We start from the raw sequence: 26,820 nt of genomic DNA on the forward strand, positions 1-26,820 counted from the left end.
ACTCTCTTTAAAATAAAGGTTTTGAGTGTATGACAGACACAATTGCAGTTTCCCATCAAATACGTGGTTTAAGTCATAACGCTGTTAGAGCGGATCGATTACATGTTTGTTTACATGATATACTGGTAGAAGCCTTCTAATCTGGCTTATTAAATGGGAATGGGTCTAGGACAAAGTTGAACTAAAGTTAAATTTGTTCCAATTAAGTCCTACTTCAGGAAAAGACGCTCAACTGTTATTTTTCCATGGTCGACGGTCATGTTTGCTTGTTTATCCACGTTTAAAGATTAATATTCAGCCCTGATGAACTTTTGCTCATTTTGGCTCCTTCTTGGACACTTCACGTGGGATTCCCGTTGTTTGTTTTATACGCGACTCTGAAACAACATTTTCACGGGCCAAATACTCACAAAACTCGCGGAGCGCGCACGCGTGACTAGAAAGCGTCAAAGCGAGAGTCTCGGGATCGCGCGCTGGGAGGCAGCCCAGAGATGTAAAGAGCGCCAATCAGTTCGCACAGTGCACAGAGTGCTGATAGCACGCGCAGCACAGGAGTGGCGCTCACGAGCTCTTTACCAGCATCCGGTCAGTCAGTGTCACTCTGGAGAGGTAGTGCGATCCTCGGCAGTGTTCTGAGACTGCACTAACTGCTCCGGTCATTACTGGAAATGTCATGAGATTACGGAGGAGAAATAACAAAATAAAAGCATCTGTGAGAAAATACGCGTTTAAAGTTTTTCTTTTTTGGAAAAGTTAAGTGAATTCATTATACGCAGGACAAGGTTGTCTTCAGCATAGGCGCATCATGACAGCCGACAGAGAGAAAAAAAGGTAAGGCGCCAGAAATCATTTTTATACCGTGAACTATCAGTTATGTATGACTCAAGTTGTTTTAGCTTGATTTGAGAATCTCAGGTGAGATTTGCAATGACACTGGCATCAGAGCGGAATAAACGTCTGTTTTAACAAATCTGAGCCGTATCGGATTAAAGGATTCATAATAGTACTGGTGTTGTATTTGAACTGATATTTCCCCCTTTTATAAATAACCTTTTTACATAATCTCCCCCGCAATTTTAGTTTCTCAGGACTTGATATTGGAGAGGTGCGCGCGGATCCTATTTTTGGCTCGCTCTTGTTAATGGACTCATATAAATGACTTGAAAAGTTATTAACATGTCATCACCAGAGTTGTATTGCTACTAAGAAACGACAACGAATGACACACTTACTGTATCTCAATAGCCTATACATACGAGTTAAAAATATTGGATAAAAATAATTATGTTGTAATCACGATTGGACGTGTGCAATATGCATTCATAATATAAAACAAAACAAAACAAACTAGTTTATTTAAAAAAAAAAAAAAAAAAAAATCCTCAGAGACTGAGAATAAAAATGCGCAATGAGGTCTGACAATAAGTTTCTAAAGCTCTTTTTTTTTTTTTTTTTTTTTTTAGTAATTAAGTGGTCAAAAGAGTGCATTGAACTTAAAAATGAAGGCAGCAATTAAACTAAAGTTTAATATTTTTTTTGACATTTGTTTAAAATATTAATATTTATTTCAGAGTTATAGTTATTGTGATATTTTCTCCAACCTGAGTAAACTAATTATTTTTTTCAAAGATTGTGATGATCCTGCGAAATTTAGAAGAAAAGGTAAACATGAAGTAGTGCAAACATTATGAAAAAGTGTTTTGTCTTTTTAGTCTGTAGTTCACCAACTACTTCTGATAATTGTCAGTTTGATCTCAACTATTACACTAATACATAATTTAATATAATACATAATTAACGATAAATATTACATTTATTGTTATTTTGCAAACAGTATTTGTACAGTTTGTATCTATCAGGTAAATAACAGCATACCTAATTATGACATGACCTAATTAAATCCCATTTCAATGCTCTACCCAGATACTGAGCCCTATCTTTCACTGTTCCTCCCCCGGTCACTCAAATGTCTTTATACTCCAAGATACAAACCCATATAAGAATATCTATCGATCATTAAAAAAATGCATTTGTTGCATGGTGTAAATTGTGACTTGGTGATCTGCATGGATGACATTCTAAATTCAGATGTTGCCAGAATCAGCATATTGATTTGGTGGTAAAATAAACCAGCACTGGCTCTCTGGTGCCTAAGGCATATTGAAGATGGGGTTTATGTTCCTCAGTGTGGTTCTTGGTGGCTTGTTAACAGGAACGTAATGTTCCAATTGAAACTGAGGTTATCAGATCAGGGCTCACCTCTCTTTTTAATTCATGGACAGCGTGAACAGGCCATGATGTGTCCCTGCTCTGGTTACTTCCATGACTTTATCCGATTCTTATCTCTTATCTGGTTTGTTTAACCTGCTCTACAAGTGTTTCATTAACACTGTGATTTACTGTGATGTCTTTTGTAATTGGTGCCGGTGGGGTAATGTAATCATTTAAGTGTGCTGTTTTAATGGCATCCATCAAAGCTTGCTGCAAAGAAGGAATATGCAATATAATACATATGTAATATGACACCCTGGGTTCACTTATCATATTCTGTTTAACACTGAATCTTTCACTTGTTATTAGTTGGAAAACTAAAGGTTGGCCATCTCTTTGAGGTTAGGGAAAATAGGATTATCTGTAGTGAATGGCCGCTCTGTACAGTCTGGCTTTTGGCTTTCTGTGAACTCTGTCCTAATCTGGTTGAGAGGGGAGATGCAGAGAGAGATAGAGGGAGGAATGGGTTCACATCGGCCTGCTAATCACATGATCTGCTCGCTTTGACAGGTTTTGCCTTGGTTGTGCGTGATGACGCCCGAGGCAATAGGTGATAGTTTCAGCGGTCTTGCCATTGTGTTTGCTAGGTCGTTATGTGCACTTTAGGAATTGTGACAGCTCTTAAAATCTCCCTTAAGATCTCTCGCTGAAATACAGACTATTCTCGTGTCAGCTACCTGTTGAAAGCCTGATTGACACTTTTAATGTAAAGAACACTGCATGTTGAGAACAGACGGGAGTGGCTACATATCTGTCGGTCTTGTTATTTTGTTCTAGTAATGCCACAAAAGGTGAAAAGATCACAAAAGAGAGGACTGAGAAGTGAAAACGGCCAGCAGGCCTCTGTCTTCAGGCTACCTTGACCTGTAGCACATCTCTAATTCAGAAGTTGTTTAGCCAGCTAATGTCGAAAGCGTTTGCAGCGTAGCTGGGGGTTGAGGTCAGCAGCTGGACTGTGTGGGAACAGAACTCAGTAGCCTAGTAGAGGGCAGAGGACACAACTCCCCTTCATTTGAGAGATTGAATCCAGTTAGAATGAGGCCAGAGGGTTTGTAAAAACTACATCTCAGCAGAGAGATAAACCTTTATGCTCAGCTCACATCCAAGGGGTGTTTGGGCAGTGTAGATCTGGATTGTGTTACTAAAAAAATAAGATAGGAGTTCACACATTGGGTGATGGTTACTGATTCCAGCTGGCTTTGAGAGAAGTGCTTTCTATATAGTGGTTTTTATAACAAAACCACTGGAATGATGTGTATTATATATTGTTGTTATTGTAAATCAAGTCTAAACAGTTATGGGCAATATACATAATACTGATGGGTTTTTTAAGCGTTTTAACCATCAACAGGTAGATTACATCAATATGCCAGTAGGTGGTGACAAGTGACAGTCTTTTTCATTGAGTCATTCACTCAACCAATTCATTTGGAACACTGATTTATTCGGGAATAAAACAAGTAGCTTATAACTACTGTCTTTATAAGTGAGTCATTGAGTCAACCGATTAGTTTAAAATACAGATTCATTTAGAGCGAAACTTTACTATGGTGTGTTTGCTTGAAGATGTGCAGAAGTTTATTCTGTTTTGGCTTTGTAAAGAACTATTTTTGTTGACGGATGAACATAACTGGTAAGATTGTTTCTAAAATGTAAGTTACTCAACTTCTAGTTTATTGAACTTGCTCTTGCTTGTGTGATATTGATTTATTATAGATTTGTTCAGTTCTGAAATGTAAATGAAGTGAAATTTCTGGCATTGATAGCGTAACTACTTTTAAGCTCAAGAGATCCATCTGGTTTCTCTGGCACAGAAGTTTAGTTTCTATTTTAGTTTATAATGTTGTCTGGTAGGTTAATGGTTTGCCATGCATGTCAGACTTTCAGAATGAGGGAACAGTGTGCAGTGTTGAAGTCAAGCGCAATGTTGCATTGTGCAAATTTTACAGTGAGCAACAATTTGTTGTTATTTTTAATGCATTAGTGCAGATATAAATTGTACATATACAATGCAGTTTGTCTGCTATCTTTTGTACTTAAATGCCCTTCTATTAAAATGTCCTTCTTGACATATGTTTGACATTTGCGTGAATTTAAGAGTTGGACAGTTTCCAGGAAATGATAAGAAATTAGAGCATTTTGTAAAAGGGCAGATAGTGTTAGAGATTGTCTGGTAGATTGCATAATCATCATTTCATTAGTGTTTTATTGCGTAGAACTTTAAGTTCTCTATAACTGTAAATTGCTTATATAATTGATTGTATAAGCGCTCAGACTCTGGGAGGACATTGTGCTGATGTCAAGGAAAACAATTTCTCCTTTTTCCCCACAATTGAATGTATTGAACATGTGAATTCTATGAGTCTGCATTATCTTTCCCCTTTTTTTTAACCATTGTGTCTGTATTTTTAGAGCTGCACTTGATTTCTCCTCATTAAGACCTGATGGGGTTTCATTTATGGTTAGAGACAGAAAGCAGTAAGCAGTTGGGTTGAAATGGAAGTTGCCATTCCTCATTTAGCCCTGAGAAAAAGCAGACAGAAAATTAATGTTAAGTCCCAATGGTTTGACATCTGAGTAAAAACGATCAGCCATTTTCTGTGAGAAGAATATATAGTTACTATTACAATTACATTTTTTTTTTTTTTCTGAAAATAGGAGGGCAGAAAGGGGGCATGTTATGGTCACCAAATATGCAGCTGTATAATAGAGGGCCGATTATCACATTCCCGCACCCCCGCACCACGCTGTGCACATTTTACAAACACTCCCAGACCCGGGCTGACCTGAGCCGGGGAATAGGGGACCCACACTGGGAGGCTGCTACTGGAATTACACAACTAGATCCTGGTCTCAGCATCAGCCTCCCACAGACACTGAAACTTAGTGCTGCACACAGGCCACGTGTCGTGTGTTGGTATATGTTTTAGTGTGTTATCATATGTGACGCATTAGAGAGCACTTGTGGTGTTTCGCCAACAAACAGTGCTGTGGCTTGGTTTTTGTTGTGAGGGTGGCACACCACACTCAGAGGCCATTGAGAGTTCACTTCTCTCTGCCACACTCTATTTCACACACTGGCAAGCCACAAACCGCAGAAATCTTTCACCTGCCAAGATAAACGTTCAAAACATTCTTATTTTTTTCCTTTCACTTTTACATTTACATTTTTGGGTGAACTGTCCTTTTAAGCTGTATGGTTATAGATAGAATGCTATATGGACTAATTTACAGAAGCATATGCTGCATTGCATTTTGTCAACTCTCATACACTACCATTTAAAAGTTTGGGGTCAGTAAGATTGTTTTTTTGTTTTGTTTTTTTAAAGAAAGTACTTTTATTCAGCAAAGAAATATGCATTAAATTGATCAAAAGTGACTGTAAAGACGTTTATAATCTTACAAAATAATTCTATTTCAAGTAAATGCTGTTCTTTTGAACTTTCTATTCATCATGCTTTCTTAATCATGGTTTTAGCAAAAATATTAAGCAGCACCACTGTTTTTAAAATTGATAATAATAAAAAAAATGTTTATTTAGCACCAAATCAGCATATTTGAGTGATTTCTGAAGGGTCATGTGACATTGAAGACTGGAGTAATGGCTGCTGAAAATTCAGCTTTGCATCACAGGAATAAATTACATTTTAAAGTATATTAAATTAGAAAACTGTTACTTTAAATTGTAAGAATATTTCACAATATTACTGTTTTTACTGTATTTTTGATGAAATAAATGCAGCCTTGGTGAGCAGAAGAGACTTCTTTCAAAACTATTTAAAAAATCCCCAAACTTTTGAATGGTAGTGTACATAACTGTCACTTTACTGTCAGATTATACTGTATAACATGTACTAACAAGCTCAAGATAGACATCTGCATGGGCCCAGCCCTGTGACCTGACCTGACCCGGCCCGATTTGACTGATATTTAATTTATCGGTGTCAAATTTTAAGAACGAACTCTTCTTGAACCTGCAATGACTCAATTTTTTTTCCTCTGCGAGTGAGTAAACTTAGATTAAAAGCCTGTTGCACAGATTCTCACAGGTGTGGTTTTGCAATGCTTTTGCTTTGACTCAAGGAGGAGCAACATTGCACTTTTGTGCTTGTCCACAAAAAGTATGCTCAAAATGATTGATAAAATTATTTACTTTTATTAAAAATGGACCCAAACTTGACCAAAAACCTGGCAGTTTGTCAGTCTGAGATTGGGAAGCAGGCTTATAGCTCCTAAAATGGGGCCTTCAACTGGGTGTCTCCTGACTTTCGCCAATTTTTGTTTGGTCTTAAAGTATATTATAATCACATTTACCTTTGCAAGTGTAACTTCACAGGCGAAATCCAATAATCTTTTCAGTGTGAATCCAGAATTTTGCATGAGGACCCCACAGATTTCACATCAGATTCACATTTGGTGAACTTTGGCACACAAATTTGCCATGTTGACCAATAAAAAGCTGCTTCGTTTAGAAGTGACCCTTGTGTGAGCAATGCTTCATTTTTTGTTAATAAACAATAGACTTTCTTTGCCCACGATATTTCCCTTGTGACCAACAAAAAGACGATAGTTATCTTCAATGAAGATTAAAGTTCATTGTTTTATTGTCCTTCCCACATAAAAATGAACAATAAATAATGTAATGTACATTTACTGTATGTGAGTATATCTCTCTCTATTCACCAATTTAAAAACATTGACTGCATACAGTGTCTAAGCTGAAGATCAGCCTATAGGCTATGTGTTGTTTTCATCAGCCTCTTCTGTTTTCCAGGCACCCTTCAGAAAGGCGCAAGGAAAAGTCTCGTGATGCAGCACGCTGCAGGCGCAGTAAGGAGACAGAGGTGTTCTATGAGCTGGCCCATCAGCTGCCGTTACCCCACAGCATCAGCTCGCACCTGGACAAAGCCTCCATCATGAGACTAGCTATCAGCTTCCTGCGCACACGCAAACTCTTCAACTCAGGTACACAGCTACACAAAAATTTATGTGCACATTGTCATTGTATCTGTTGGTTTTCTTATTATTGTGATTCTATCGCAATTTTGGCTTATATTTTTGATGGTCGAGATTGTAATCCTGAAAAACTTTAAACTTGCTGATGAGGATGTCTAACAGGAAGTGCTGTATGTTGTCACCTTGGTAGCTGCTTTACATATTGCTGTGAAAATGGTTTTGTATATTATTTCCAAATTTACTGAATCTACTGTTCAGATTTTTTAAATGTTTTTGAAGTCTCTTCTGCTCACTAAGGCTGCATTTATTTGATCAAAAACGCCGAGGAGCCGTACCGATGCACAACCCACGTAAAGATGATAATTCCGCAAATAACTGCAATTGCAGGTTTCGAACAGAGATGGCGACAAAAAGGCAAAACTTACGGACTGCAGCTTTAATATTATAAATGTCTGTCACTTTTAATCAGTTTAATGCTTGCTGAATAAAAGTAACCCCAAACTTTTGAGCTGTTCTTCATGTCTGTCCAAACCTGCGTTTGGGGATGTCTTCATTTGGAAAGATGATTTATGAATAAAATGCTGTTGTTTTATACTAAAAATGCAAAAAGGTTGGTTTGTAGTTATTATAATTAGCCCACACAAAAGAGGTCTGTGGTGTGTCCTCATTCAAGTAAACATGTTTATGTGTCAGTGAAGTTGGGTTGGGTAGGTCCATGAGATGTCCTGTACTCCTTAATATATACAATAAGAAATGCAGGAAGACAGACAAAGAACACTGCACATTGTTTCCAGACTCCAGTCCTGACGCACATACATGTGTACAGTATGTGTGCATGTCTCTGAGAGAGAGAGAGGATTAAACAATGAAAAGGGAAGAGATGGAATCTGGTGATGAATATGTGCGTGTGTGATGTGGAAGTGGGTGGGGGAAGATCGATGTATGTGGAGAAACAGGGAAAGAGAAAGATAGCGAGGTGTGGGGTAATTAGGGGCTGCTAGTGGTATTGTTTTCTGTGAATTCTTCTCACACTCTTTTCTTAGCAACAGTAATTTCTGTGTTGGCGCCCTGCAGGTCGGCTTGTGATATTCAACGTGCTGTATATCTTCCTGGATGTTCTGTTTTGACCTTTGATACTGTAGGTCACTCGATTATAAAACCAGAAGCTGAATAAAGCTATATGTTCAATGAGGTGTATGGGACTCACAACTGTATAGTCATAAAGTCACAATATCACTTATAGGTGTTAAAGCGGTTGGCCCTGTCCATAACGGCACACTTCATGTGCAATTGCGATCTTGTGAACTTACAATGGCCGCTGCGTGCGTGTGTCTGAGACCGTAGCGTGTCCCGTTTGTCATTGTAGGTTTCAGAAGGGTGCTCATGAGCACCCCCTTTGCAGCTCGATGCACGCTTTTGCCAAGTTCGCAAGCTCCGCGGCAGACTTCTACCCGACAGTCAGAGCACCATTACATGTGGACTCGGAGTAAGATTGTGAGGGCTTAGGGTTCCATTTGGGACAGGGCCGTTATGATTCTCATCTGAACCAAATCTCAGTCTTGATCTTTCTGCCATTTTGAACTTACCTCAAAGGTGTCATTGGTTGAACACTGATCATATTATTTCCTGAAATTCCAGCAAAGTCCTTCTGAAGATATAAATCTTTGAACCCTCATTAACAAATGGCCCAGGACAGATGAACCAAAGAGGATCATCTCCTGTCAAAATGAAAAATCACAACTCATATCTCTTTAACAACTTAGTTGTTTCTCCTAGACAGCGGTAAGATGGAATTGTTAGCAAATGGAGACATGAACTGAAATCTCTTGCTTCTCTTTTGTGTCTCATTTTTAAATGGCCCAGTTTTCAACAGGAAGTTCTGTAAAGGACAATTCAACAGTATTAGAATAGTATTAGAAGAGGATTGTCTCTCAATTCACAAATTATATTATTCAACATCTCAGTTGTTTCTCCGAGACAGCAATGAGCTTAAATGTAAAGCAAAGCAAGTCTCCAGCTAATCAGATTTTCTAATTTTTTATTTAAAGACTAAAAATGTCACAGATTGTTCTCAAATTTCAATATGAGTTCAAACATTTATCATCAAATTCTTTCGAGACCAATTGATTTGAGCTAGACACATTAAATGTATAGCCCCATGCTCTTACTGTAAATAATCGTATCACTTACACTATCGTTCAAATGTTTGGGGTTAGTAAGTTTGTTTTTTTTCACCAAGGCTGCATTTTACAGTAAAAGGGTATTGTTGTGAAATATTATTGCAATTTAAAATAACTGTTTTCTATTTTAATATATTTTAAACTGATATTTATTGTGTGATTGCAAAGCTGAATTTTTAGTATCAATACTCCAGTGTCACATGATCCTTCAGAAATCATTCTAATATGCTGATTTGCTGCTCAAGACATTTCTTATTATCAATATTAAAAACATTTTCAGTATTCTTCGATGAATAGAAAGTTCAAAAGAACAGCAGTTATTTGAAATAAAAATCTTTCTAACATTATAAATGCCTTTTTAACATTTCTAACATTATAAAATGCCTTCACTTTTGACCAGTTTAATCTGTCCTTGATGAATTCATTAATAAAAAATCTTACTGACATCAAACATTTGAACTTAAACAAACCTAAATGAAACATACTGTAACTTTCTGAGACATGAAAGAGCAAGACTCTCAGAGAACCTTGTTTACAACCAGAAAAGGCCTAAATGATTCTAATAGAGATGGACAGAGGCAGAAAATTGTGAGTTCTTGGGTTTGGCTGAGAGCCAGAGAAGTAAGACATCACAGTGAAGTATTTATAGCACCAGAACGAATGCAGTGAGGCTTGAGGTGGGAGCGCAGACATGGACCACCTGCTGATACCCAAACACACAATGCGGACACACAGTGCTGATGTCTGAGCGGGGTCAAAGCCTCAGTGCTCGGGACCTCAGTGCCTGATCTGAATGAGCAGGGGAGGACATCTTATCTGCAGGGAAGCAGACATGAAACTCACAGCATGGAGCCTCGCTTTAATTATTTTCACAAGTTGTTGATGCTTTTCATGGCATTGTGTACCTCAAACTTCCCCTCTTTGCTGATCAGCTGAATAGCTTGTTTTTATTCCATGTTAGTATGTGAATTTAATTCGATAAATAAGTTTGTTTAATTGAATCTGAGATGTTTAGATTTTGTGAAGCTAAATGCTACAGGATATGAGTCAATGTTTGTGTAAGAGTGTGTGATTGTTCCATAACTTTCGATTTGAGTTTGTTTTGATTATTTGCCTGTGTAAATTACAAAAAAGACAGAATTTTACATTGTACACGCATACTAAGTACATACTAATGTTTTGTCGCAGGCCGCACAGTCCAACAAACCCGGTACCAGGATGACAGCCAGATGGACAGTCTATATCTGAAGTCTCTGGAAGGCTTTGTTGCTGTGGTAACATCAGATGGGGACATGATATTCCTTTCAGAAAATGTCAGTAAATTTATGGGCCTTACGCAGGTGAGCTTCACCTCATTTCCTTTATTCTTTCAGAATAATTACAAAGAGAAAACCTATAAAAGCCTTCTGTTACTTCAGTTATAGTGGCTGAGCATTTAATTTGACTTCCCTTACAAAATGTGATCAGGTGGAACTGACAGGCCACAGTATCTTTGACTTCACACACCCCTGCGATCATGAAGAAATCAGAGAGAATCTCAATGTCAAATCAGGTGAGAACAATTTTCCCAGAAGTATGTTGATTTTTTTTTTAATTTTGGATACACGGTTGCCTTTAATACCAAAATGGCAGAATCTCCTAGTCCTCTTTATCTCTGGGAATAATTTGCCATGGAGATGTCCTTATCTGAGTGCACTTATCACAGTCATGATGTTACATTTTGTACGTTCTTGTGGTGGTTCCTGTGAAGACAAATCCACTTTTTTACCCAGCTTCACACTATAGACCACAGTGTAAAGCGTAGTCATAGTCCTGTAGTCCTGAACAAAATAAGAACTATATTACTATTGTAGTAATATTATTTCACTGTAAAATAATAATAATATTAATATTACTTTTATTTTACAGTACGCCTGTAAACCCTGTCAACACATATACATATTGGACTAATCCAGTCTCATAAACAAGAGGAATTGTTTTACTCAGTTTTATTATTTTCATTCGTTCATTTTGTTTCTGGACTATTCGGGACTATAGCCAGGGCAAGAATTCATTCAGAATTAATACAGTATCCGTATTTATTTCAGACGATGACAGGAATTCAGCAGGCTTGATTTGAATAGTTTCGGTGCTAAACATAGCTTGTGAATTGTTATGCTTTCATGTCATTTATTCACACCAAACTTGGTGTGAACTTGGCCTTTACTCTAGCTCAAGTAGTTTCTGTTAATTACTGTTTCTGTTGCTGTCATGTAGCAGTGTTTGCTTGCTCACAGACACATACTCAGAATGAGAGTAAGTGGGCCTTCCCCACAGAAAATCTTCCTCCTCATCTGTTTTTATCTGTCTCTCACTGTCTCTTCCTCTATCTTTCATGAGCCTGTCACCTGACCTGTTTAGAGCTCTTGAGCAAATGACGTAATTTTCTTGCCATTTCATTGGCCACTTGGAGATAATATCTATGCAATACTGTAGTTAAGGTTTCGACAGACTGATTTAGCTTTGGTTGAACTTTGCACCTGGCGTCCACAACCCATTGACAGACCAAAGTCCTCTGAATGTGCTAGAAAAAAGTTTAAAGGGTTAGTTCACCCAAAAAATGAAATTTATGTCATTAATTACTCACCCTCATGTCGTTCCAAACCCGTAAGACCTTCATTCATCTTTGGAACACAATTTTTTCTTTTTTATCCCCCATAGAAAACAATGTAATTACCGTCCTTCAATGTCCAGAAAAGTAGTAAAGACATTGTTAAAATAGTCAACGGGACTACAGTGGTTCAACCTTAATGTTATTAAGTAACGAGAATACTTTTTGTGCGCAAAAACAAAACAAAAATAATGACTTTATTCAACAATCTCTTCTCTACCCTGTCAGTCTTGTACGCATTTGACGCAGTGAACGCAGTCAAAGACTTTATATATAGAAAGACGGTTCACTCGTATTATTATGAATGGGAGAAAGTGCAACGCGCAATATGGCGGAATAAGCTTCGCCTTCTAAATAAGAGCCAATCGCCTAATGGTAAAGTCATCGCGTCACTGCAGCTAGAAGCTCAGGTTCCTATAGAAACAGTCAGACGCACGCTTCCTATAGAGTACCTCAGGGATGACGTGTTTTTGTAGGCCAACCCGGAAGTTAGCGGCGCACGGGTTCCCTCGATCGAAACCCAGTGCATTTTTCCCATAGACTTTTGGAAAATCGCAAAAAATAAGCTCTGTGTTTAACAAAGGGTTATGACACTTACACGTTTTGTCTATCAAGATAATCTTTACAAGTTAACACAACATTTATACATTTTGAAGCCTAAATAAAGTCGTCAGATATAAAAAGCTAACAGTAGGCTATAAACGGACTACAGCACACCATGGTCACAGATCAAGGTCACCACCACCAAGCTTCCTTTATTTAGAAAACAACTTTATTTAAAAACATGCTCGCTGATTATGATCTGCGCTGTGTATGAATACTTATCCACTTTTTCATGAGAAATGCTGTCCAAATGTCCTGTTTGTCATGATGACGTCTGAAGTCCCCGCCAAAGGAAGTAGTCCCTTTTAGCAATTTGTTAGCAACCGCCATTTTTAAGACACAATAAAGGTTTAAAAAAATCACAAGCGGGTTATAACTGGTGTGTTTTATGTCATAGATCAAACGTGAAAATATTTAGAGGCTTTGTTAACCACAGACCTTATTTCAGGCGATTTAGCAAAAACCCATTCAAAAAACCCATTGACTTCGGGGCGATGGAACCGGAAGTCCTAAAATGCTAACTCGTTTCCGGGCTTTGCCTACAAAAACACGTCATCCCTGAGGTACTCTATAAAGACGCGCGCTTAGGACTGATCATGCACATGAACTTCATCCAGCCTGAAAAATGTAGTTTTTTGTCATGATTCGAGAGTTTATAAACAAAATTTATGAGATAGTTGTTGTCGAATTTCATTGATGATTTCAAATATGAAATTTAATCAAAAGCTTGGCGAACAGCTTTGGAGAATTTCATGTTTCCCCATTCAAAGAGATAAGAGCTGCACTTGCATGCCCAAGAGGCGTTTCAAAGATGGCCGCCGAGTGAAATGACTTGTCTTAAAGGGACTTTGACGCAGTTCAGTGCTTTCGTGTTTTATGTCCGAACGACGGCTCAGTATTGGCCGGGGCTGTTCACGTGAGCACCACGACGCATGCGTGTGATGCTGACGCAGGAGCCGGCCAATACTGAGCTGGCGTTCGGACGTAAACACGGAAGCGCTGAACTGCGTTCACTGCGTACAAGTCTGACAGGGTAGAGAAGAAATTTTTGAATAAAGTCGTTATTTTAGTTTTGTTTTTGCGCACAAAAAGTATTCTCGTCGCTTCATAACATTAAGTTTGCACCACTGTAGTCACGTGGACTATTTTAACAATGTCCTTAATACCTTTCTGGACCTTGAATGGCGGAAATTACGGATTTCTCTCGGATTTCATCAAAAATATCTTAATTTGTGTTCCGAAGATTAAAGAAGGTCTTATGGGTTTGGAACGACACAAGAGTGAGTAATTAATGACAGAAATTTCATTTTTGGGTGAACTAACCCTTTAATGACCAGCACTATGGTCAATTATAAATGCATTTTTTTTCAGTATATATCTTAAAAGGTGTTTGATTGGCAGGACCTGTGTATGGCAGAAGAGGTAAAGACATGAGCACGGGCAGAGATTTCTTTATGAGGATGAAGTGTACGGTCACCAACAGAGGGCGCACTGTCAACCTTAAATCAGCCAGCTGGAAGGTAACAATGCATAAGCATATCATACAACTTTATGCAGTGTACACATGCATGTGCTATCAAGTAAAACACTGCGTCGCCGCTCTGTCTTTCAGGTGCTGCATTGCACGGGGCATCTGCAAGTGTGCAGCAGCCGGCCCCCTCAAGTCCTGTGTGGGTTTTCAGAGCCACCCCTCACATGCGTCACCATGCTGTGTGCACCGATCCCACACCCCTCTAACGTCGACACACCTCTCGACAGCAAGACGTTCATGAGCAGACACAGTATGGACATGAAGTTTATCTACTGCGATGAGAGGCAAGGGACTGTTCACTAATTGGAGTATGAATGCATTCTGTGTATGTGTGTTTGTGTGTATGTGTGTGCACATGTACAGTTGGCCCAAAAAGACACAAAAGTGTTTCCTATTAAGACAGGAAGTTTGTGCAGGATATATCAAAGGGTCTGTGATTATTTTTATTATTTTATAGACATTATTTTATTAGCCACAGACTTTGTTTACATTTGTTTACAGTCATGAATCATGATTTGCAGGTGGTTTTAGAGGGAATGACATTCTCATTCTAGATAGCATTTGATATGACAATTATCGATGTAGTTCAGGATGAGTCATATTGTATTTATTGTTTGGAAGATTATGAGTGTGTATCTGCTAAAATTTATACTACCATTCAAAAGTTTTTTTAATTAATACTTTTTATTCAGCAAGGATGCATTAAATTGATCAAAACTACATTTTCAATCAAATAAATGCAGACTTGGGTAGCTTAAAGGGTTATAGTATGACTATAACGATCTTCTTTCAGTCAAACACAATTGGAGTTATGTTAAAATAAAAAAACATTCTGGCTCTTCCAAGCTTTATAATGGGAGTGAATGGTAACCAAGATTTTGAAGCCCAAAAAAGCACATCCCCCACATCCAGGGGGGTAATAAAGGCCTTCTGAAGCAAACAAATAGGGCTGGGCAACAAACTCCAGCTCCTTCGACATTTCTCTTTTTAAAAATTCTCGATTTAGATTTCTAATTTATGACTGGTGTTTTGTTTTGCTCTATCCTTTCGCGTTCGTCAATACGTCATGCGTCAGGTCAAAGTTCACTCTTCCACCGGAATCGACTTTCGAATGGAAGCCAGTGATTTTAGTTTGTGAAGTTATATGGATATTTTTCTTACAAAAATGCATTGCTTCACTTCAGAAGGCCTTTATTAACCCCCTGGAGCCGTATGGATTACTATTATGATGGATGGATGCCTTTTTTTTGGGCTTCAAAATATTGGTTACTATTTACTCCCATTATAAAGCTTGGAAGAGGCAGAATATTTTTTAATATAACTCCGCCTGTGTTTAACTGAAAGAAGAAAGTCATATACACCTAGGATGGCTTGAGGGTGAGTAAATTGTGGGATAATTTTCATTTTTGGGTGAACTAACCCTTTAAGAGACTTCTTTCGAAAACATAAAAAAAAAATCTTACTGACCCCAAACTTTTGAATAGTAGTGTAATTTTGTGAACATTTAGGAGTACAGTAGCTTATGGATCACCAGACATGGACTATCAAAACTCTAGTTTACAATTTATTGAAGGTCACTGTATCTTTGGTAAACAAACAATTTTGCGCTTATGTGAGTGCACGTAAACAGCATTAGACAGCTAATACTGTATGTGTGTGTTTCAAAGGTCAGTATTGGAAACTCTTATCATAATTCTGTTGTGCTTCTACTTGCATTGCTATCAGTGTGTGTGGTAAGGAAGAGTGATTATGAGCTTTTCTTGTTAGATTAGCTACATTTCTTAAAAGCTCCTAAGGTGCAACAAATGACTTCTCTTGCAAATCTTGCATAACAAGCCATGGAAGTTAGTTTGTCCTCTGGCAATATGGGGCTGGTGCTGCTCTGAGTGCCTGGTCACCCATCTGTACTACACTACAGTGGATGTGTTGTGAAGAAGGTTAACAGCTGAGGTCAGATATTTGCATGCTTCCATTTAATAGGGCTTATTATTGACCGCACAGAGTTCATTAAAAGCCCATACTGAAACAGGAAATGAGAGGAGGCTACTCCAGGGAAAAACTCAAATAGAAGAAAAATAACAATTGCATGAGTTTGTATGAAGTATTTAACATCACAAAAAAATGATATGATGAAGATATTGAGCATTGCAACAAATGCGTTTGTGATTAATAGACAAGCCACATCTGCTTTCAATCTAGCATTTGCTACAGCACTTCAAACACAGAAGAGGATGTGGCCTTTGTCTTTTGGAGGCAGTGTGTTGATACATGTGTGCTGTTCTGACTTTTAATCCAGCAAGTTGAAAAACAGACATTAAAGATAATGATCAGACAGAACAAGTACGACTCTCTTGCACGAGAGATTTATAGCTCCAATAAACAAGGGTCCTGCTTGTAATCATTTGTTCTCACTAAGCTAAGCAGAGAGTTTACATTGGCTCCCAGCAGCACAAGTTCGATTGCTTTCACTAGATGTAATCAACAGTCATGCATCTTGGTTAATGATGGCTTCAGTGCTTTAATTCAATCACACTTTGTTTTGACTGTTCCATTAGTTTTATTCTTGATCTGTCTTTGTGTTTCAGAGTCAGCAGCCTGATCGGATACAGACCAGAGGAACTTCTTGGCCGTTCGGTGTATGAGTTCTGCCATGCTTTGGATTCTGAAAGCATGACAAAGAGCCACCAAAATCGTAAGTACCTGTCTACATCCAACAAAAACAAAGCCAGGAAACACAAAAACATTAAAAGTCAGACTTTTTCTGTTTAGACTTGAAACAGCTAAACAGTCTTGAATTGGAGATACCAGTCTGAACAAAGCCATAGGGTAGATTCATGTTCAGTTTTCTGCATTTGCTCCTTTCTCTGTACCTTCACTTCCCACACTGGCGCAAGCACACCAGAAACAATGCAGTAGCTCATTGTGTGAATACCGTTTTGGCTAATTTACCTATCTTTAAATCAATCTTGACTTTGTCCCGAAGTGACTCACAGTCTGGAACAGAACCATGCCTCTCATCTCTGTCCATGGGTAAACTTCTTGAGTTCAAAACCTTGAAGACCTGAGGTGTTCCCATGGGCTTGATGACTGAGGGAAACAGATGTCCCGCCGGGCTCCAGGAATTGTTGAGGGATATTTATAAACTGAATGGTTGTTGCATTGCTTTATTTATTTGCTTAGCAGATGCCGTAGACTCTACGTTTAATATTTTCGGCCACTTTGCTTTTAAACCTACCATATAGTTCTAACCTTAAAGACCATTTGAAACAATTTACATTTTGTAGTACATTCAATGTTAAATATGGAAGCCCATTTCTGCCACATAAGAAGAAAACACATGCTTTGGTAAATCATAATTATGCCATAAAAAGAACTTAAGAAAATAAAAGATCACAATTATGTCCTAAGTATTAGATAAAAAGTAGTCAAAAGTCATAACTTAGTATGTCACAATTATGGCTTTATGGCATAATTTTATTTTTTTTATATAAATTCTGACTTTTTATCTTATAATTAAGACTTTTTAATCCCATAATTATGATTAACTAAAGTATTTTTTTTTCTTATGTGATGGAAATGGGCTTCCATAGTTGTGCGAATCCATATCTGTTTTATTGATTACTTATTGATTTATTTACATTAATTATGTTTCCAATGTATTATCTCAGGAATAAGCAGTGTATAAACTTTTTTATTGTACAGCTGCAATAAGATTAGTTCCCTCGCATACAGTAATGGACAGCTTCCAGTTTCATCCTAAACCACAAGATAACCCACTGTATACAAAGGCTCCTGTCAAATCTTGTTTTGAATGTGATTTGAAACTGATTTGATTGTTGTTGCCACATGAGGCATTGAGGCTGAGTAGATGGCCTGAATCCCATTATATGTCCTTTGACTTCATCTATAACAACCCAAAAGCTCTCAGATTTGCTTCTTCAGGATGGCCCACCTGATTAGCTAGTGCATTAGTGGCTAACAAGCCTTTGAAGTGTGCAGCACCTCTGATCTGGTTCCTCTGATGTCTTTAATCCAGATCAGTGCTCTGGTGTTCTTTACTGGCTTCTTCCAGTGATAAGTACCTGGAATATTACCTAACAGTAATATCTTTTGATTTGAAAAATGACTACACTTACATGATCTGCAGTAATGGACCTTATTCAAAGACAGTATTAAGCTTTAAGCCATTTTCACGGTGTTACATTTTAAAACTATTCAGTAACACTTTACAATAAAGTCTACTTTGTTAACATGAACTAACATGAACTAACAATGAGCAATGTATTCTTACAGCATTTATTAACGTTAGTTAATAAAGATGTTCATGTTAGTTCACAGTGCATTTAACTAATGTTAACAGATACAACTTTTGATCTTAAAAATGTATTAGTAAATGCTGAGATTAACATGAACTAAGATTAATAAATACTGCAGAAGATTTGTTCATTGTTAGTTCATGTTAACTAATGTAGTTAAAACCTTATTGTACCAATTATTGTTGTAAAACCTTGTTGTTATTCTATTTATATTGTCATTTACATGATACAGAGCCTATCCCAAATAATGTCTAACAGAGAATGTTAAAGTTTGCATGATCAAATAATTTATTTGCCATTTATGTCACAAAACACAGCGAAAACACTGATATAGAGTCATATTATGATTAGAAGATATACTGGTAAGATATTACTGCTTATTAATAGTTAGTAAGGTAGGTGTTGGGTAGGTTTAAGAATGTAGAATAAGGTTGTGCAGAATAAGGCATTAATATGTGCTTAATAAGTACTAATAAATAGCCAATATTCTACTAATATGCATGCTAATAAGCAACTAGTTAAAAGACCCTAAAATAAAGTGTTACCAATATACTTCAATAATCCATCTAATACTCCAGATCTGAATATGGACATTGAAATTGATGCAATCATGCTGTTTAATTGCAGTGCAATTTCTTATTCTGAGTAAGAATGTAAGAATGTTAATAGTCATATTAGTTGAATACATGTACGTCAATGTCCTGGCTATTGAACCTAAATGGAGATGTCATGACCTTTAATATCTTCATGTTATGGAGGATTATGAGTGTTTTATTTAAACTTTTATTTTTTATTTCATTAACTACATGTTTAGGATGTTTAAACACACACACACACACACACACACATATATAATCAATTGGATGCAGAAATATATTTGGCAGAAATATATTGTGTATCCATTTATTATTTGTTACATGTAACAATTTAGGTCATTTCCTCTTTTTCTGTTTTCTTTTTCAGTTTGTAATAAGGGGCAAGTGGTGAGTGGCCAGTACAGAATGCTAGCCAAGCACGGGGGCTACGTTTGGGTTGAGACCCAGGCAACCGTCATCTACAACAATCGCAACTCCCAACCACAGTGCATCATCTGCATCAATTACGTCCTGAGGTACTATATTAAACGATGACACTAAATGATGATACTGATACTTATGATACTGTTCTCACGCCGTTATTGTATTTCAGTTCTGTTGAGGAGCAGTCCCTCGTCTTTTCGCTGGATCAGACGGAGGCTCTTTTCAAGCCCTACCACATGCGTAGCATGGGAGAACTGTTCAGCCAGGGTGGAGCTTCCTCCGTTTCAGAAGCTCAGGACATTCTTTATACTAAGCTCAAGGAGGAGCCTGAGGAGTTAGCTCAGTTAGCGCCCATGCCAGGAGACGCCATCATTGCCCTGGACTTTGGTCAGAGCGCCACCCGGCACTACTTCAACCATTCCCCCTACAATACCTTCACCCTCTTCACATCCTCAAACCCCGAATACAAATCTCCTCCCATCCTGCATGCATGAACTCTTACTCCTTCCCTTGGTTCTCCTTACTCTACCTCACAATCACACACATACACTGCCCAGGTCATAAGTTGCGGCAGACGTTGTTGTACTGTAGCTCAGTGGCACTGTAGCTTGGCTTTGCTGCAGGGTACGCAATATGTGACAACGTAAAAGGAAGCTGAATCTTTCTGCTCCACAGCACATGAGCATCTTATGGCTTAGCAATGGCTTCAGCAAAACAATTTTGTATTATTACAATTAATTTTTTTGTTTGTTCGTTTTTTTATAATAAAATTAACTTTTATTTCAACATCACCTGTGTTTTTGAAGGTTTACCGATGACAACAGGCAGTGTTTGTGTGTTTCATTACCCTACCCACAGGGCTATAATGGGTATACTAATTTCACTTTTCATCACAATGCATGTCTTTACAAGTAAAACCACTGCATGGAATGGAAATAACCACCTAGTGACACTTTCAACAGTTCTAATTGCCTTTGGTGATGGCTGAGGTTGTTTTTAACACCCTAATTATTTATGTAACCATTTATTCTCATGTAACTCTCACTCTGAAAATGAGCCAGATCATGGTGAGCACCAAACTTTTGCACATTGTGTTGTTTAAGGTGTATCTATCCACTGTTAGTTGATCTTCCTTGGCTCTTTATGCAGTAGTTCTGTGACATTGCATCTTATTTCAGTTATATTTATCCCACATGTTGAACTGTAACTTCAGAGGCATCGTTTGACTTGTTGCTGTGTGCAATGCATTTGCAGAAAGGCCAGAGTTTGATGAACCGACGTACTTCTCCAAGTCCACCAAGCTTCCATCGTGGGTTGTGGACACACCCCCTGAGGGCAGTCCTGATAGAAACCTGTCCAGCATGCCCTCTACCTTCAGCGTACCCCAGGTGCCTCCTGTGGGCAAGTGCACACCCTGTACCACACCCTGCTTGAGTGGCTGCAGCAGATGTTCTACAGTACGTCCCATTCTCATCTGGTCTCTCTCACTATGACAGGCTGACACTAGAGTCTTATCATCATTTTTTAATTTTTTTTTTTTTTTTTTTTTTTTTTACATGTGGTATATTGTTTTAAATGTCAAAAACAGCCATCATTTAGTTCTCATGGTCTTTTATGACCTGCTCTCTGAACCTTTAAAAGAATTGTTTTGCTGTATTTTTAAGATTTCTATATTGAAACAATTAAATTTTTTAAACAGTATGTTTTCATAGTACATTGTAATCTCAAAAGATCAAGGGAAATTGGTTTCCTCCTAATATGACCTCTTTAAATAGTGGTGTAATTATGATTTATTTAACATGATGGTGTGTTTAAGTGGTTTCATGTGTTTGTCTGCAGCCTAGCAGTCCAGTAGATTACTGTGGCAGTGGAGAGTGTGATCTGAAGGTGGAGCTGACAGAGAAGCTATTTACTCCTGAATCTGTAGCAACAAATCCCACTGAGTCCCAGGTGAGTGAAGTACAATACTTGCAAGCATTTCATCCGTAATAGTTCACATTACATCAAAATTCTATCCCAGTGTTCTTTTTTTTAACACAGTTTCAGTCATAGTCTTTGTCTTTGATAAAAATGTGAATAAAATGGAATACAATTTTAGTAAACAAAAATTTATTTTGAATTAATGATAATGAACAAAAGACTTGTCAGACAACTCTTTAACAGTGTGACTTGCACATTTTGACTAGCTTGTAACTTTAAGTTCACTTGTTCGTTCACTTCAGTGTCTGTGCAGATGCAAGATGTACAGTAATATTAAATTTACATTATGGATATGGCTGATTAATCACATATACACTACTACATATTTATTTAAAAGTAATTAATACTTTTATTCAGCAAGGATGCATTAAATTGGTCAAAAGTGACAGTAAAGAATTTTACAATGTTACAAAAAAATTATTTCAAATACATGTTGGGTAACGCTTTATTTTAAGGTGACATAGCTGCATGTTACCTCATGTACTTACTATAGTAATTACAGTAAATTATGCATATTTACAAGTAACTAACCCTAAACCAAACCTAAACCGTAACTCTATAATAAGTACATGTAGTTAATTAATATTACTCAGTACTTATGTGAGTAAGTACAATGTAACTACGTCACTTTAAAATAAAGTGTAACCACGTGTTGTTCTTTTGACCTTTCTATTCATCAAAGAATCCTGAAAAAATGTATAACAAATGTATTCCAGAGAAATATTAAGCAGCACATCTGTTTTCAACATTAATAATAAGAAATATTTCTTGAGCATATTAGAATGATTTCTGAAGGATCATGTGACACTGAAGACTGGAGAAATGGCTGCTAAAAATAGCTTTGCCATTACAGGAATAAATTGTATTTTAAAGTACATTAAATAGAAAACAGATATTTTAAATTGTAATAATATTTGACTATATTACCATTTACTGTATTTTTTTAATGTGTTACCGACAAACATTTCAGCAGTATTGTATGATATCAGCTCTTTCACCCAAATTCCTGACATACTATTATTTGAACCAATTCATTCAGCATTTTTCTTCTTCTAAAAACATTGCAAGTGTTTTTTGTTTTTGTTTTCTCATCAACTGTTTTAAATGAATATTTGGTTGACATGATATCTAACTGTGTGCAGTTGGACCTGAGCGATCTGGACCTGGAGACTCTTGCTCCATATATCCCAATGGACGGTGAAGACTTCCAGCTGCACCCCATTTGTCTGGAGGAGCCGGTGCCTGACACAAGTCCAGGCCTGAGCACAGCCCTCCAGCACAGCTTCAGCAGTGTAGCTGACCTCTTCCAGCCCCTGAGTCCATTCCCTCCTGTCAACAAAAGCAGTCCTAACACGTGTCCAGACACGGCTCATGTGCAGCCTTACCAAACCGCACCAAACGTCCCTCTCTCTTCTGAAGAGGGTAGACAGAGTCTTCAGTGGCCTCCTGACCCACCCTCACAGTACGAACGCACAGATATTGGATGCATGGATGACAGAAACACAGCAGATCCAAGACAAACATGCAGTTTCACTGCTGCACTGCCACAGCAAAGGTGAACAGAGTTCATCATTCCCTTACACATGCATTTTATTTTGCAATACATGAACTAGACATTAATGATTAACTAGATTAGGACTTCCAGAAGGAAATGCCTTTGCAAGGAAGCAAAAGAATTGTGTTAAAGTTTCAAGTAATCTTCTATGCAAGTAAAATGCTGCATCAGAGTTGCTTTGTCATTGCGACCATTCTGTTTGTGAGTTTCAGTCCATTCTGTTTCTGAGTTTGAGAATCAAGTCTAGAAAAATCACAAATTAGCATGCAAATCCATGAAAGAAAAGAACACCAATGTGCAAATATGTTGTTGCAAACAAATTTTTAATGCTGAACAGTCTATCAGTGTAAGTCAAGCAGACAGCTGAACAGGGTTTTAAGCCTTTTTGATGTAAGGGCAACCAAATATACAGGCAATTATATATTTTTATGTAAAAAGACCCATTTGTGACCCTGGACCACAAAACCAGTCATAAGTCGCACAGGGTATATTTGTAGCAATGGCCAACAATACATTGTATGGGTCAAAATTATTGATTTTTCTTTTATGCCAAAAATAATTAGGATTTTAAGTAAAGATCATGTTCCATGAAGATATTTTGTAAATTTCCTACCATAAATATATCAAAGATTTACGGGAAAAGGTGAACTTTTCAGTAAATTCAGTAAGTTAATTTTCATTAAAATTACTTAGTTGTATAGCAACTTCCACAATAAAAAAATATTGTTCCAAAGCTTTACCAAGAATATTGTTTTGATTATATTGTTTTTGATACATACACTAACATTCAAATATTTTTGAAAGTCTCTTTTGCTCACCATTTATTTGATTAAAAATACAGTAAAAACAGTTATTGTGAAATATAATTGCAACTGTTTTCTATTTGAATATATTTTAAAATGTAATTTATTACGGTGTAGACAAAGCTTTCTCCCATTCATAGTAAAATGGGTGTGCTGTCTTTGTATATCTAAAGTCTTTTATTTAATGCATCCTTGATAAGTAAAACTATTATTTTTTTTAAAAAAAGAAATAAATAACATATTGACACCAAACTATTGCACAGTAGTGTACTATAACAAGGGTCATTATGTTCACTGATGGATTTAATTGTTCTTGCTTTTTTTAGGTTTTTTGAGAGCTTTGCCCCTGTACAGAAGGGCATGAGTGTGGGGCAGATCGCTCTCCTCAACAACTTCAAACGGAAGTGGCCGTCAGAGTTTGGTTCATCGTGCTCTTTCTCAGATATTCCAAAGGTAAGCTCTCAGAGCTCACTGTAGACTAATGGAAATGAGTTAAGTTTATATAGTGATACCAAAGACAGAATTTCAAATTGGCATGTGTGTTCAGCAGGTGGTACCCCCTCACAAGTCTGCAGATGGAATGCGAAAAAGGATGAAGACGATGAACGTCGACAGCTGCGCCTTCTCTGTCAGAAAGTCTCTCAGCACGAGTGTGCTCACAGGTACATCAGCTCTCTCTCTCTCTCTCTGACTATCTTTAGTTGTTTCTACTTTTTCTATAGCCAAATTTACACACTCCATTGTTCCTTTTTCACAGATAAATTTCCATGCATGCAAAATGGATTGGTTTCTCGTCACAGCTGGAGTCAATCTCTCAAAGGGACCTCAGATGACCTTAAACAGCATTTCACAGAGTCATTCTGCTCTCCCAGTAACAGACAATACCACATGATGCCTTCACACAAACACTCAGGTCAGTCACCAGCCCTTACAACAAACCAAAATATTACCAACACTTCAATATTCACAAATATTTCCAATATATCTCATGATTCATATCTTGGCAGCATCAAAGAGATTTACTCTCCCCTCATATCATTCCAAACCTGTTTGTTTTTTTTATTCTGTGGAACACAAAAAGAGATGTTTAGGAGAATGTTCATGCCAAACTGTTCAATAGTTTGGGGTTGGTAAATTTTTTTGATGTTTTTGAAAAGAAAGTCTTTTCTGCTCACCAAGGCTGCAATTATTTGATGAAAAATACAGTAAAAACAGCAATATTGTGAAATATTATTACAACTTAATTTTCCATTTTATTATATTTTAAAATGTAATTTATTCCTGTGGTGGCAATTACTCCAGTCTTCAATGTCTTTCAGAAATCATTCTAATATGCTGATTTGAAAAAAAAAATACTGACCCTAAACTTTTAAACAGTAGTGTATATATTTCAAATTTCTGAAGTCATACAATGGATTTGTGTGAAGAACAGACCCAAATTGGACCAACTGGGTGTTTATCTATGTGACATTTGAGTCACAGGTCTCTTTTATTTTCGACAGGCATGATAAGTCAACTGTTGGGCCCATCCTTTGACTTGTACTGTCTGCCAGAGCTGACAAGATATGACTGCGAGGTAAACGTGCCTCTACAGGGAAACTTGCATCTGCTTCAGGGCAGAGACCTTCTGAGAGCCTTGGACCAGTCCAAGTAGACTCAGAGCTTCTTCAGTGATCCATTCACCCAATGTGTTTTCATCCCAACTTTGTCTATATATGCTTTTGTCTTGTACGCATGTATTATCAGCCTTTATTTAGACCTATTTGTACATTTTCCTTTAACATCTGTGTGATATTTTAATATATATTTGAAAAATCAGATTGTTACTTGTTTAGAATGTGTTGGGACGTACCACGTTCTGTGCTACTATCTTAGACTCTAATATTGTCTTGTGCCTTCAGATGCTAAGTGTTCTTAACATTTATGGTCAGATTTACCAGATTCACTGTTGCAGAATTTAATATGTATATGAATATCAACTAACTAGAGCATATAAAAAATATAATATCATATAGAGTTTAAATGGTAGTTTAATTTGTAACTTATTCATGGAGCTTGGTATACAAATACTGTGTTTGTATAAATCAAAGAGAGTTAAATGTTTTGCAAAAACTATTGCCTTAAATATAAGCTTCGAATTTGTACCAGCAACAAATGTGGCGTAAAACTGTGTCGCTTGGAAATGTGTCTGTTTTCCCGTTTAGAATCCATTAGTAGTGGAATCTTATGCCTCAGCTTTCCCCTACATTCCCCTCAACACAATCATAATGACAAAAATGCTGTATTAAATGTATAGTTTCTGTCATGTAAAGCACTTTATTTTAAAAGATGCTAATGGAAGACCAAAACGCCCCAGTATAGTGGTGTGTCTTAGCCATCTTCTAAGGCCCACCAAACACTAACCATTCTTTAAAATATCTCTCATCTTCTTTCTTTGAAAACTGAACTGTAAATTCAAATATTATTTTCTTATACAAACATATCTATTGTGTCTAAATTAGGTCAGAGTTCTATGCTCTGGATCTCTGTACACGTGAAAAATGTTTGTATTTGGTGTTCAAAAGTGCCTTGGTACTCGGTCTTATCTACCTATTGGTAGACAGAGATGAATCTGTAGCTTTCTCAATTACAGTATATATATATATATATATGTATGTATATATATATATATATATATATATATATATATATATATATGGTAATTTAAGGTTATTAGATTTTGTATTTTGTGTATCACCTTCTTGTGATACTCTGGGGTTTCTGTGTGTTTCTTAACAAAATATATAAAGCTAATTTTATCTTATAGCTTTTGAGAGAGTCTGTGGTTGTTTATTCTCAGGATAGTCGTTTAAAGTAACAAGCATTTGTATTCCAGTCTTTCTTTGTAGCATTAAAAGATATGAAAGATTGCATTATGTCCAAAGCAAATTAAAACCTAAATGGTGCTACTTGCAAA

The 26,820-nt window shown here is 37.1% G+C and overlaps 1 protein-coding gene across 2 annotated transcripts; it reads left to right on the plus strand.

The window, feature by feature from the left end:
* The first annotated feature begins 522 nt into the window (after nt 1-522).
* On the plus strand, nt 523-26,820 carry epas1a (endothelial PAS domain protein 1a). Of its 2 annotated transcripts, none has more exons than XM_051914842.1 (16): nt 523-831; nt 7,046-7,236; nt 10,596-10,747; nt 10,875-10,959; nt 14,062-14,180; nt 14,273-14,475; nt 16,777-16,883; nt 19,471-19,618; nt 19,696-19,913; nt 20,781-20,983; nt 21,366-21,476; nt 22,649-23,061; nt 24,191-24,317; nt 24,412-24,526; nt 24,622-24,777; nt 25,367-26,820. In XM_051914842.1, the coding sequence occupies exons 1-16, from the start codon at nt 806-808 to the stop codon at nt 25,516-25,518; spliced, it is 2,526 nt and encodes an 841-aa protein (XP_051770802.1). In that variant the 5' UTR covers nt 523-805; the 3' UTR covers nt 25,519-26,820. The 2 variants fall into 2 exon arrangements, with proteins under 2 accessions (XP_051770802.1, XP_051770803.1); XM_051914843.1 differs by having other exon boundaries at nt 24,415-24,526.

This window comes from Ctenopharyngodon idella, chromosome 12, assembly GCF_019924925.1.
Source record: "Ctenopharyngodon idella isolate HZGC_01 chromosome 12, HZGC01, whole genome shotgun sequence".
Taxonomy (NCBI): Eukaryota; Metazoa; Chordata; class Actinopteri; order Cypriniformes; family Xenocyprididae; genus Ctenopharyngodon; species Ctenopharyngodon idella.

Bases quoted from the DNA above. Each gene is read 5' to 3' on its own strand.
- epas1a (XM_051914842.1), top strand. From the start codon at position 806: ATGACAGCCGACAGAGAGAAAAAAAG. The intron at 24,318-24,411 runs GTAAGCTCTCAG...ATGTGTGTTCAG, and splicing joins CTTTCTCAGATATTCCAAAG to CAGGTGGTACCCCCTCACAA. The intron at 24,778-25,366 runs GTCAGTCACCAG...TATTTTCGACAG, and splicing joins GCCTTCACACAAACACTCAG to GCATGATAAGTCAACTGTTG.